The sequence below is a fragment of the Chelon labrosus genome (genome assembly GCF_963514085.1).
Source record: "Chelon labrosus genome assembly, chromosome: 9".
Classification (NCBI taxonomy): Eukaryota; Metazoa; Chordata; class Actinopteri; order Mugiliformes; family Mugilidae; genus Chelon; species Chelon labrosus.
Window position 1 is genome coordinate 716,116 of NC_140359.1, and position 13,978 is coordinate 730,093.

The window sequence follows — 13,978 nt, forward strand, 5'->3', positions numbered from 1 at the left end:
ACGGTAAACTGAGACCGATCTTCACTAACATAACACCCAATTAACCAAGGTCTATCCAACTATTTAACAGATTCGATTTTCCTTCTCATGTGTGAATGTTCATTAAAAACTTCACCTCAAAGAGAATTGTTGCCGAGTTATTTGTAAATTATTAAAACGATATTGCGGGCCTAATTCCTAAAATACTAAATGCGTGAAAATTGAGAAGAGCACAAAGTTCACAAACCAAACTACAGTCTTTTTGTTTCTTTTTACTTCAGTTAAGAAAATTACACAAAAGGTGGCAAATTTGTCGACAATAAATAATAAATAATTTTGTCGCACGGAAACAAACAAACCATTGTCTTCCAGAGCTGACAGAAAATGTTTAACTTTTTAATTTACACATCTTTGGGAAAGAAAAAAAAATCTTGGACGGACACTAACTGACACAAATGTCCCACGAAGCTTGTGGCAAAATAGAGGTATACCTTGTTGCAAATGCTTTAGTATTTGGGTCATGGAGGAAATCATGGAATTAAATGAAGAAAAGCAGTGTTCTTCCCCTTCAAATTGTCTATTATCTGATGAGGAGCGTGTACCGAATAAAAAAAAAATCACCAGGCATTGCTTTCTATTCAAAGTAGCGCACAGTATTTCACAAGTACATGAATTCTGTCCTACTCGTGGTCCCATTTATCGATGGAGCCAGGTTCATGTCTTCTGTTTTTGGCAACTGTAACCGGGCGCGTAAAGACAGCCCAAGATGACACATCAGCCTTTTCTTCTGCATGAACATTATGGGTAGCTGTGGTAAAATTCCGTGATTGTCTTCACAGTGTCAAAATACAACCAGTGGGTTGTTGGTGCAATCGGGAGGGATGGGATGAACAGGGCTGTGGGTTCCATTCAGTCTATGTGGCGTCTGCTCAGGCCTCAATGGGGCTGGATACCATGCTATTCGGCGTGTCTGGAAGCTGCGATGACATCGACGCTGCCTCACTGCCTGTCGAGTTGGAACCCGGTCCTCCTTCTGAGAAACTGACCTGCAGGGCACATAAAATTGCAATTAGAAATACCTGAATACATCGCATAGGTATATATGCTCGAATGATGCACGGCATGGGATATTCCTTCCGAATCATGCGTTTACAACTGCAGCAAATTTTGCCTCTACGCACAGTAGGCTATACACACAATAGCCTACACACAGAGAACAGTTCACTTTCAATAACTTGAAACATATATTTTTCAGTTTATTAATCGGTCATAGTGAACATCATGATGATAGCTGTAAATTGGCCTGCTCAGAAATCAGATTTTTTTTTTATGTTGTAGATTTGTTTTGGCCTAATTTACTGCAATGGAGCAGTAATCTGATTTACTCTAAGTAAAACAGACGTGATGTTCTTACTAAAAACATCTACGTTTCTCGGTTGATAAAATAAATGACATACCAATGGTGATCTGGTGCTTGAAAAAACACACCCACAGCGCGAAAGCGCGCAAGTGATCTAATAAATGGGATACAATAAATAAATGAACTCCTCGTAGTCAAATCTCATTTATGTCCATATCTGCTGTCTTAGGTTTGGTTCTCGACTTGCCAGTGGTTCTGCAACTCCTAAGTTCGCTACTTGTACATGCAGCAACAAAAGTACGGATGAGATCCGTGTAACATTCCAGTTCTTGTGACAAATGCTAATAATCGATTTCTGTGAAGGAACATATGCGGTTGGTTTGTGTCCGCCTATGCATCCGTGCAGGAGCTCATTTCAGTAATACTCGGACAGACTGTGTCCCGCTCTCTGTGTCGCCTCACTCTAAACGCAATAATTCAGTGACAATTAAACGTATGTGTCACCAAAGCCACTAATGGTCTTGTGTATCCTTTCCCGAGAGAATTTTGGCCAAATCAACTAGAACATAAACTAGAAAAATGTAAGAGGAACCAGTTGTGTTGACTGACATTAGTACTGCTTATGGGACACCCTGAAGATATTGTATCGGCTTTCATAAAACTGAGCATTTCATAATTTCTGTTCCGCTGAAAGAAATACAACAAGTCTACAACTGTCTTTTAGTTGCCCAATTATGCGCAAATGAATATCTGCGGAATTTGAATTGTGCATTTGAAATATAATGGTAAGGTGAAAAAGTGACATTTGTGGAGGCAAAATTGATTTTTGTATAAGCCACGGTTCTCCAGGATTTTGGTATTCCATAATACAACAAAAATGTACAGCACATCTTTGTATAGCCAAGAGCGGGTTAATTGCAAAACCGTCTAATTGCATTGAAGAAGACCTGCATTGCAATAATACTTTTTGGTTCTTAAGATTTACTGAAACGAACACAACTAACCAGTTGTTGGAAAGCCGGTTGGTCGATGTCGCTCTGCAAAGCGAAGTCACTGAGGACCTTCCATGGCGGCTGATAGCTCTGCACCTCCACCGGGTTGCCCTGTATGCCGCCATCGTGCCGCTCTGGACTCGCCGCTACCATCGGGGTTCCCGTCATTCCTTGGATGTTCTGCAAGAGGAGAATATGTCCTGGTCAATAACACATCTTTCATTGCGATGTGCTGGGGTATGGCTATTTTGCAAGTGTGTTGTCTGGCTTTAATAGAAGATACAAATAAGACAGATTTGGGACATTCAGGGGAAATATTTGGTCTGTAAATTTGCCATTGTTCTGAGTATGCAAAATGACCTACCAGGACACAAAACTAGATAGATTAAATGTGTGTGTGAGAGAGAATGAGATGGAGAGAGAAAGGGGAGGTGTGTGTGTGTGTGTGTGTGGGGCGGGGGGGGGGGGCATTCCATGTTTTACCGTCTTGTCATTGGGTTGCTGCTGTTGCAGTTGCTTCATAAGAATGCTTCTCTTCTTGTCCTTGCACCGCTTGTTCTGGAACCAGACCCGGATCACTCGAGGGCTGAGACCGGTCATCTCCACTAGCTGCTCCTTCATTAGTGCGTCGGGCCTTGGGTTGGCGTTGTAGCAAGTTCGCAGCGTGTGCAGTTGCTTTTCGTTTAGCACCGTCCGGACTCGGGTGGTCTTTTCCGGCTGTTTGTGGACGTGAGGCCGCAGAGCAGGCTGCCGGGCGGAGATTGGTTCTGCTGTTGAGGTAGAAGGAGAAAAGAGTACAGCAATGGCAAAACCATTAATTCTGTCTGCGGAGTACAAACCAAGAAAAGTCATAGATAGGTCTGTGAGTATTATACTGGTTTCCAGCTATTTTTTGCGTGCTAATGCAACAGGATGCGCAACTGTGGGAACTATTTTGTTAACCCTTTCTAATTTATCTAACCTACAGGCTTCTGCAGATCAGACAGCGGCTGCGTGACAGCTATGTTAAATTCTAGGTTTCTGGCAATTCTTAAAATAGTGCGTCAGTAGTAAACTATTGACCAAATATGACCACATTTAGTGGCTTCAGGAGCTCCAGATTCACGGTATATTATAAGCGTATTAGATTCAAATGTGGACGAACAGCGAATTTCAGTTGGACACATCAACTCTGAGGACATTGGGTTTACATTAAAAACAGCACAGCTGCTACTCTTTAATCTCTATCCATCACAAACTAGCACAGAACTGCACGTCGTTTGACCAAATGCATCCTGGACCTGCAGCAAAATTAGTAGACTAGCCTACTCCTCGAACAGTCACTGTTATCTACTGAGTTTGGCACTGCTTAACAGTGGCCCACCGGAAAACAACAACAACAAAAATATAAAATAATATCATAAATTAAAGCTATACCAGTTAACCAGAAACCCGAACTCCAAGTCAAAGAAGAACTGCACCACTTTTAAGAAATGACACTAGGGACAGTTTGGCCGTGACTAAAGGAGTCATCGCGGGACATGGCTTCGGTATTTTTGAAAAAGGAAAAACGGTCACACCAGACAAACCGTGGGGATTAAAGAAGGTTGCTGCAAAGCCGTTGGATGTTATCTATTGAAAACAGCCCTAACGGCACGTCACTCACTCCCCGGGACCTCACCTGCCATCTGCAGCGGTCTGGCTGGGTGCAGCGGGCTGAGTGCTTCCCCTGGACCGAGGCTGGCCCGTTCCACCACGTCGTGGTCTGCTCGGCAGAAAAGCCCGTCTTCTCGAAGAGCAAACTCGTCACCTGGGATGAGCTGCCGGCTACAGGCCACACAGCGGAAACACTCGATGTGGTAGACCTTGGAGCGGGCCCTCATCACAAAGTCGTTCTTACTGAAGCCGATGTTGCATTTAGCGCATTTAATCCCATATAACCTGCAGGGCGCGCGCAACAAATAAAGACACAGAATCAGTTTGACTGCAAGTGTCTTTTACCGATACACATGTAATCCAATCATTATAACACTCCAGAATAATAATTACAATAAAATGTATTATCAGGTATTAGTAGTAATACCTGAAATTATTAAAAACCGAAATAAAATAATATGGATAATATACACATATCACTTAAAAGATAGTAATAATAATAATAATAATAACAATAATAATAATAATAATAATAACAATAATAATAATAATATGATGATGATTATGATGTTGATGAACATCTTTAATTTAGCTTTAACAGAAATATTGTCATTAAACATCAAATGAAGGGTTGCTCAAATTGTAATGTAATAGACGTCCACATGTTGATACATTAAAAAAAAAATCAATTAATTGTAGTTGTAATTGCAATCATAAAAATAGTCTGGCTGTACATAAAACAAGCTTTATCAGAAAAGACAAGATTAAAGTGTTTGTGATTTTCTACAGGCGCGTCTATTCCAAAGCACGGTTTATCATGGTACAGTTTGATTGAAATCATTAATTAGCAGGCTAAACAAACTATGTATGCTTTTAATTCATTTATTTTAATGAATGATATAGGCTACTGTTGTTGCAATGTGCAGAAGCTACTGTAGCAGTGGAGATTATTAATTTAGCCTTGAATAAATAATAAATACGTGTAATCCAACTGAAAGCATGGGTCCAGGGAAATATAATATAATATAATATAATATAATATAATATAATATAACTTATGGTGATGTTTCTAATTGAAGCGCAGATCTAGCTCCTGGAGTGTGAAGGTGTTGTCCCGGTCCGGAGTCATACCTGATATAGTCACGTTTGCAGTAAGTCTTTCCATCCCTGACGAAGCATGTACAGGACTCGTCCAAATACTGACTGCACTCAGCACATTTGAGACAGGCAGCGTGCCACTCCAGGTCCGGGGAGACCCGCAAAATGTACTGGTCGTGGATCTGGTTCCCGCAGCCAACGCACAAAGACACCAACCGCTTCTCTGCAAGACCGGGACACGCAGGACAAATTATGCTGTGTTCACAACAGCACGCAAACGTGCCTGTTAGCGGTCTTACACTAACGCCAATGTACGGTGTCTCATGGTCTTAAACAAATTCTTGTTCTTATTCGCTTCCTTATTCTTCTCGGTGTTATTATTAATCCGTACTTGTAGAATTAGGAGTATTTATTACCCTTTATTTATCATGTTTTAACAGTTTGGATAAAATGTCTATAAGTAACATAAAATCTTTACTGTAACTTCTAGAATTATTTTTTTTTTAATAAAATCAGTCACTTTGATAGGGGAATAATGCACCTTCCGCCTGTATATATCACAACACATCTATAATTTAACTTTCAAGATGAACTAGATTAATTTCCAAAGTCGTATCCCAACAGGAGTGTCTTACTTTTCGGCGGATCTCCCATGTCTCCCATGGCCCCAAAGTCAGTCTTAGGTCCGCTGCTAAATCGGGTCGCGGCGTTTGGAAGCCTATGTGTCCACCGCTGCCGGGCTGCCGGGCCAGGGGCTATACTGTCCGGCTCGAAGAGGGAGTGTGTGTATGTGTTTGTTGCCGATGTGTGTGGAGCTCTGATCCTGACAAGCTGACGTAGGACTCCAGCACGTCATCTGCATGAGCAGCTGATTGGCTCTGCGGACCCTGACCAGCACGAACCACACACACGCACACACAGACACACACACACACACACACACTGTTTTTAATTATTGTTTTTTTTTTGTTTGTTTTTTTTTTGTTTTTTCTAAATCATTTTGGTGTGTTTAGCGAGTTTACAGGAGGGAAATTCTATGCACTTGCTAGAGCATCGCTTTAAAACATTCTAATGTATCTTCAGCTAGTTTAGAAGACTTTATTTAAAAATAAAATAAAATAATAACAATACAAAGTGTGCACCTCGCTATAATAGTTAGGCTAATTGGAAGTCTGTTCACAGACTAATATCAATATCTTAAAATGTGATTTATACTGCCATTAGATGAAAACGTTGTATCATCAAAACAGCAACTTCTGAGAAATTCAGAAACAGCCAGGGAGTGCGAAGTGAAAGGCAAACATGTAATCCGTAACGAAAATTCTGAATAAAAAAACATCAAAACATGGGAACGAGCTAATGGCGTGAGCCCTAAATCAGAGCGGTGACAGGCCATGGCCCGCAGGATCAGCTCTGACACACACCAACGCGCCCTCTTGTGTTAGTAAGCCACTAACGCCGTAAACACACATCCGTAAAAGACAAAGGCCACATGCATCAGTCTTCTCAAATAGATCCTTGATGGAAATGTAATACGGTTTGAGCCTCATGGATAAAATAAGTCTGCTGCAGTGTTATCTGAAATGATGAGGAAATGTTGAAATGGTGCCACCAGGTGATTAGTAGGCCCATACATTATTATTATTATTATTATTATTATTATTATTATGCAGTGCAAAATTCCCAAACATGGTAAAATGAAACATAAATTTGACACAATAGGGAAAGACTCAAAAGGTCATTGTTTGCTCAAACCTGTGTTCATATTTGCATTTTAAAGAGAAAAAAAGAAGATGCAATCTTAAAATAACTTTATTTGTAGTAGCACATAAAACTCAATACATTCATAAGATGTTACAGTGTCTATTGCATGATTCATTACTTTGAGCACTGGATATCACAAATCTGTGTTTACAGCCCACAAAATAAATGTAGCCCTTTTTGCTAAATGGCACTGTATATTTTGATTTGACATGTGTTTTGATTTAAGTCATTCCATCATTCTTGGTGTATCAGCATTGGAGCAATTGCTGTATGTTTTATTTGTGCAAAGAAATAACCCCTGATCATCCTGACAAATGAGTTCTTGCTCTCTGGCATATGTCACAAACTTCCAGGTCAGCACAAAAAGAAATGTGCCCTTTATGTGGTAAAGCAGAAGGTGGACATGAAAGTCCACAAGATGGATAGACATGTACCTCATAACAATAGAGTGTTCCCCCTCACAATCCAACTCAAGGTTTGTTTGTTGGTTTTAGTGTGATTGCGATATTTCTTGTTATCACACCCAATTTACATAACAATGTCAAAAATAAATGTACAGAATTTGGTAACCTTGTCCATCATGATATCATATAATGGTAAAATCCAGTGGCACTTAGGAGATCACAGTTTATCTCCTTCAAATGGGTTTGCTTTTACCATTTTATTAAAATTGACATAGCAGTATATAATACTTACAAGAGTGTTGGTAGTGGTCCTAAGGGTGGTCATCTCAGTTTGATGACACACTGAAAAGAGATCTGGATTTCAGCTATCATGTAATCCAGGAACTGCTTAAAAATTGTTTCCCCCTGATCTTAATCAGTACATAAAATCAGCTGATATAGCCTCTTATTAGTGCTAAGAGAGATAAACGTGCATGGTCATGGTCATTTTATCCATGATGCTATAGTAACAAAGTGTAAATGAAGTACAAACCGTTATTCTCTGTTATTATTCTAGAATAATAATTATTCTATTTATTCTATTTCATCCAACCTGTCCAATGTTAGGATATAATTTTGGCAACGATGTCTAACAATGGAATCTACACTGCCTGGCCAAAAAAAAAGTCGCCACCTGGATTTAACTAAGCAAAGAGGTACGAGCCTCCTATTGGATAATTACTGCATGAGTGATTATCTTTCTGCTGGCAACAAATTATTTAACCCCAACTGATTCAATTTTCAATTCAATTCAGTTTTATTTATATAGTGTCAATAACAATACAAATCATCTCAAGATGCTTTACAAAACCCGGCCTGAAACCCCCAGAGCAAGCCTGAAGGCGACGGTGGCAAGGAAAAACTCCCTTTTAACAGGAAGAAACCTCGAGCAGAACCCAGCTCATATGGAGGCACTCACCTGCCTAAGGCCAGCCGGGTATAGACAGATGATGATGGAATGAGCAGCTTCTCATTTCTTAAACAATTAAGTCTAAAGACACATCCCGTGGTCGTGGGAAAAATGTTAATCTGTTTGAGAAAGGTCAAATCATTGGCATGCATCAAGTAGAGAAAATATCAAAGGATATTGTAGAAACTACTAAAATTGGGTAAAGAACTGTCCAACGCATTATTAAAAACTGGAAGGATAGTGGGGAACCATCGTTTTCCAGGAAGAAATGTGGTCAGAAAAAATTCCTGATTGATCGTGATCGGCAAGCACTTAAAAGTGAAATCAAATGGAAGAAAAACAACAGGAGAACTCTGGGCTATGTTTAATAGTGAAAGTAAGAGCATTTCCACACGTACAATGTGAAGGAAACTCAAGGGATTGAGACTGAACAGCTGTGTAGCCTTACGAAAACCACTAATCAGTGAGGCTAACTGGAAAAAAGGCTTCAATTTGCTAGGGAGCATAAAGATTGGACTCTGGAGCAATATAGGAAAGGTCATGTGGTCTGATGAGTCCAGATTTACCCTGTTCCAGAGTGATGGGGGCATCAGGGTAAGAAGAGAGGCAGATGAAGTGATGCACCCATCATGCCTAGTGCCTACTGTACAAGCCTGTAGGGGCAGTGCTATGATGTGGGGTTGCTGCAGTTGCTCAGGTCTAGGTTCAGCAACATTATGTGTCCAAAGAATGAGGTCAGCTGACTACCTGAATATACTGAATGACCAGGTTATTCCATCAATGGATTTTTTCTTCCCTGATGGCACGGGCATATTCCAAGATGATAATGCCAGGATTCTTAGGGCTCAAATTTTGAAAGAGTGGTTCAGAGAGCATGAGACATCATTTTCGCACATGGATTGGCCACCACAGAGTCCATACCTTAACCCCATTGAGAATCTTCGGGATGTCCTAGAGAAGGCCTTTTTGCAGTGGTCATACTCTCCCATCATCAATACAAGGATGGAAAGAAATCTTGTGACATTGCAGAAGCTTATCAAAACAATGCCACAGCAAATGTGTGCTGTAATCAAAGATATTAGAGTGAATGACCTTTTTTTTTTTTGGTGGCAACATTTTTTTTGGCCAGGCAGTGTATATTATTATTAAATCTAATGGTGTGCCAACAATGATTTGAGCACAAGTCTGTCCCCCTTTCCTGATCAATAATCTCTATGGAGACTTCTGGCATTGTAATAGACTAGAGAAGACTAGACCATAGTAGAAAACAATCAAATTTTACCTGTAATATTAATTGTAAAATTGTCACACGTGAAAACAGAACATTTGATCTTTTTATATGAGAAAGGGAGTCAAATTAAGTTTTTCGTATTCATAAATAGTAACAATATAGTAAGAAAGAGCACATAGGAAGAGAGTAGAAGACAAGACAAGACAGTAAAATAATGCAGTGTCAAAAGTAGCACAAGTACAATAAATAAAATGAAAACAACGAAGTAGAATACAGCAGACAAGAGAAGGAGCTGAATTTAATTGAACAGTGAACAATAAAGAGGAAAACTAAAGAAGATGTGCAGTATGTCTGGTCTTAGTGTCAACTTGTATGTCTTTTTTTGAAGCCAGTTTATATGCTGGGAAATGTGCAACAGGGACTCCCCATAGCTACACAAAAGACTGAAGCCACAGTTATGCAGCAACCACTTGTCGCAATTCTCTGTTTCAAGTTCCCATTCACAAAGGCAGCTCCACAAGAAAATGCACACACATTTTTGTTTGGAAGAACATGCTCAAAGTCCTGACCTCAACCCAATCCCACACCACAGTTGTGGGCCCGGTTAGTAAGTTATTATAAGGTACTAATGCCTTTGTGGAATGTGGGGCAGATGCCAGGTTTAAAAATCTGCTGAAAAGACAGAAATATGACTGAATAAGGGAGCATGTCATAACAGCACATTTATACAGTATCATTCATGTGAATGAATCCCACATTCAATTAATTTTGTGGAATGTTGGAAAGTTAGTTAAATACAGGTAAATAATATTGTACATGGCAGCACAGTGGTGTGGTGGTTAGCAATGATACCTCACAGCAAGAACGTTCCGGGTTTGTATCAATGGGCTGACTGGGCCTTTCTGTGTGGTGTTTGCACATTCTCCCTGTGTCTGTGTGGGTTCTCTCTGGATACTCCAGCTTCCTCCCACTGTTCAAAGACATGCTCATTAGGTTAATTGGTGATTCTAAATTGGCCGTAGGTGTGTGTGTGAGTGTGAATGGTTGTTGTCTCTCTGTGTTAGCCTTGCAATAGACTGGCGACCTGTGTAACCTCCACATGACAAGCGGTTACAGAAGATGAATGAATGAATTAATTAATATTATACATATTCACAATGTAATAGTTCTATTATTATTATTGTTAGTAGTAGCAGTAGTAGTAGTATTTACACACTAACTTAACACACGCACACACTTAATAACACAACAAAAGTGAGTCTTAAAAACAGGTTACTGAATTAATGTGTCTGAGGCGTAAACTTTCTATAGCTCTCCCTCTCCTGCTGTAAGGACAGACATAAATATGGGTACTCGACTTCCTTTTGGGTTTTTTTCCTTTGGAACATTAATGATAGCTGAGGTCCAATGTAACCTCCTCCGAAGTGTTGGAAATACAACTTTGATAGTGGAAACACAAAAAGATGCACGTGGAAGCCATCACACTGACATGACTTGTAAGTTATGAGAGTGAAATCCAGTTTTCCTCATCAACAACGCTGCTTTCACAAGTTCAACAATGCACAAAGAAATCAAAAGAGACATTTCCATCCACCATTCTGACTACATATTTCATATTGCCAAATTCATCAAACATATAAGAATTACCAATCTTACCAATAATAATATAAGAAAATAGTGTAAATAGTTTATTCAGCTGGTTAAAGGTAGTAGCAAAGGATAACACAACTATATAAGATATTTATATAAGATAAGATGTGAAATTTTAATAAGTCAATACTATCATTAGTATTAAAAAAGATGTTTATTTTAGTTAGTGTCAACAACATGAGCAAAACAAACAATCCGTTTATCACTTTTATCACTAAGTGTGTCCCTCTCTCCATCTCCCATCTCTCTTTTTTTCTGTCTCTAACAGGCCAGCCTGAGGCAGATTTTGTTCCTCCATATGAGCTGGGTTCTGCTCAAGGTTTCTTCCTGTTAAAAGGGAATTTTTCCTTCTTGCTCAGGGGTTTTCAGACGGGTTTTTGTAAATTGTCTTGAGACTATTGGTATTGTAGATAAAAATTTATTTAATTAAATTGAACTTTTTCTAACTACTAACATGCCTGCGTCTCTTAGCCACACCCACACGGAAAGAACCTATATAAACATATAGGTTTTAATATAGGTTCTAATATAGGTTTTGAATATATGTGACATACATAAAATTGGCCATTTTCATATATACGCATATATGCTATATATATGCTATATATATGCGGCATGTATATTATCATATATGTGCATATATAACGTATATATGCAGCATATATGCACAGATAAACTGCATATAGGTTTCATATATGCACATATATCCTCATATAGGTTCTTTCCATGTGGGCAGGCTCAGTAACTTTCTAAATAAAGATGTCCACAGTCATTTTTAGAAAACGTTACTTAAACAGAAGGAAATATTCATCAACACTATTTGGCAAATATTTTTGTTATGTCCTTTATTTGACCCTTCACAGGAATAAGCAAATGTCCTTTATTATAATTCCAGTAGCAAGGCCATCAGAGGCACATCATATCACCACACAAGTCAGTCAGCTGCTTGGGATCTAAGGACAGTAGGTACTAACAAAGGAAGAGGAAAAAGGAAAGCAAGACTGTGGTAAGACAATGACCATTAATAATAAAACTAAATTGCAAACTGAATGCTGCTAGTCTAGTCTGAACTATATATTGTAAAATAACTTCCACTGGCATGTTATTATTCAGTTAGTTTTTTCTTTGACATTAACATTAGCTAAGTTAGCCAGTATTAACATTTAAAAACCAGTCAGTTTAGGTAGTGTTACTGAAATTCACATGGTGTCTGCCATTATTAAAGTTTAGCCCATGCTTTCATAAGATGGAAAATAAACTAGTTTGGACACTACTTCTTTCTGTTTTTGTTTAGGGCGCTAATAGACTCTGAGTGCAATGTGGAATAGAGTCAAAATAAAGTACATTGCATGTTCTCATGGCGATGAAGGCAATGCAGATTTTTGTGGCACTTTTGCGGAAGCAGATATATTAGGCTTTTGTTACACAAAGTTCCTTGCTGGTTTTAGTCACTTCAGGGGATTTACAAACGATAATATGAAACCCAAAATGTCTTGCTCTACAACTGGCCATATTTGCTGCCAACAGGAGAGATTTCTCATGTCTGGATGTCAGTAGTAAGTCAAATATGCGGGAATGCTGTATTTTTGCAGTGTGGTGGTACCAAACACATACACTACCGGTCAAAAGTTTCACAACACCACACTTTTTCCAGTTTTTTACTGAAAATTATTCAGTTTAGTGTCTCATTGCACTCTGAAATGAAAGCATAGAACAAATAAGAAATTTGAGTTGAAAAAGAAATCATGGAATCAATTTATAGACCAAAATGTATTCTAAACTTTTGACTCATCAAAGTAACCACCTTTGGCAGATATAACAGCTGAACACACTTGTGGCATTCTTTCTACAATAGAAATCAAATATTCTTCAGAAAGTTCTTGCCAAGTCTGTTGCAGAAGTTCCCATAAATGTGTGGCACTTGTAGGTTGCTTGGCTTTCACTCTTCTGTCCAGTTCATCCCAAACCAGCTCGATTTGATTTAAGTCTGGAGACTGTGCTGGCCACTCCATGTTTTCAAGCTTACCATCTTGTTCTTTTTTCCTGAGGTAGTTCTGGCATAGCTTGGACTTGTGTTTTGGGTCATTATCTTGTTGTAGGATGAACCTCTGACCAACTAGGCGCATACCAGAGGGTATTGCATGGCGCTGCAGAATGCTGTGGTAGCCGTTTTGGTTCAGGGTGCCTCTCAATCTGTACAAGTCACCAACCCTGGATCCAGCAAAACAGCCCCAGACCATCACACTTCCTCCTTCATGTTTGACAGTTGATGTCACACACTGTGGACCCATCCTCTCGCCTACTTGACGGCGTACAAAGATCCTGCGTGATGAACCGAAGATTTGAAATTTTGATTCATCAGTCCTTAATACCTTCTTCCAGTGGTGGTGTTTCATGGCCCAGGTGAGCCTCTTTGTCTTATTCTGACATCTTAGCAATGGCTTTCTTGCTGCAACTCGTCCTGTCAAACCTGCAGCTCGAAGTCTTCTCTTCACAGTTGAAACTGAGACTTGCTTACTACGACCACTATTAAGCTGTGCTTGAAGCTGTTGTCCTGTGAGCCGCCTATCATGCAGCTGTTAACTCTCAGAAACTTGTCCTCTGATTCAGTTGTGGCTTTGGGTCTGCCAGGCCTCTTCCTGCCAGAGTTTCCCTCAGTTTCTGAGTGCCTTTTGATGGTGAAGAAAACTGTACTCACTGCCACCTTGACTTTCTTTGCAGTTTCCCTGTAGGAAAGACCTACATTTGTAAGTTTTATGATGGTCTGTCTCTCTTCCATTGTTAATTGCCTTTTTCTTGCTATTTTTGTAGCAACACACTACTTTCTGCAGTACTGTTCACCTGATGCTCATGAGGGTCTGGTACCACAGTGTGTTCCAACACTGCTTTTATGCAGACAGAGGGGGTTGTAAGTAA

At 39.5% G+C, this 13,978-nt stretch overlaps 1 protein-coding gene across 2 annotated transcripts; it reads right to left on the minus strand.

Moving 5' to 3' along the window:
* Positions 1-908: 908 nt before the first annotated feature.
* On the minus strand, positions 909-5,727 carry isl1a (ISL LIM homeobox 1a; the record flags this gene model as incomplete). 2 transcript variants are annotated; one of them, XM_084552327.1, is made up of 6 exons in its annotated part: positions 909-1,025; positions 2,344-2,511; positions 2,815-3,098; positions 3,992-4,251; positions 5,098-5,287; positions 5,700-5,727. In XM_084552327.1, 6 exons carry the CDS (start codon positions 5,725-5,727, stop codon positions 909-911), a joined length of 1,047 nt encoding a protein of 348 aa, XP_084408453.1. The 2 variants fall into 2 exon arrangements, with proteins under 2 accessions (XP_084408453.1, XP_084408452.1); XM_084552326.1 differs by having other exon boundaries at positions 2,815-3,101.
* Positions 5,728-13,978: the final 8,251 nt, after the last annotated feature.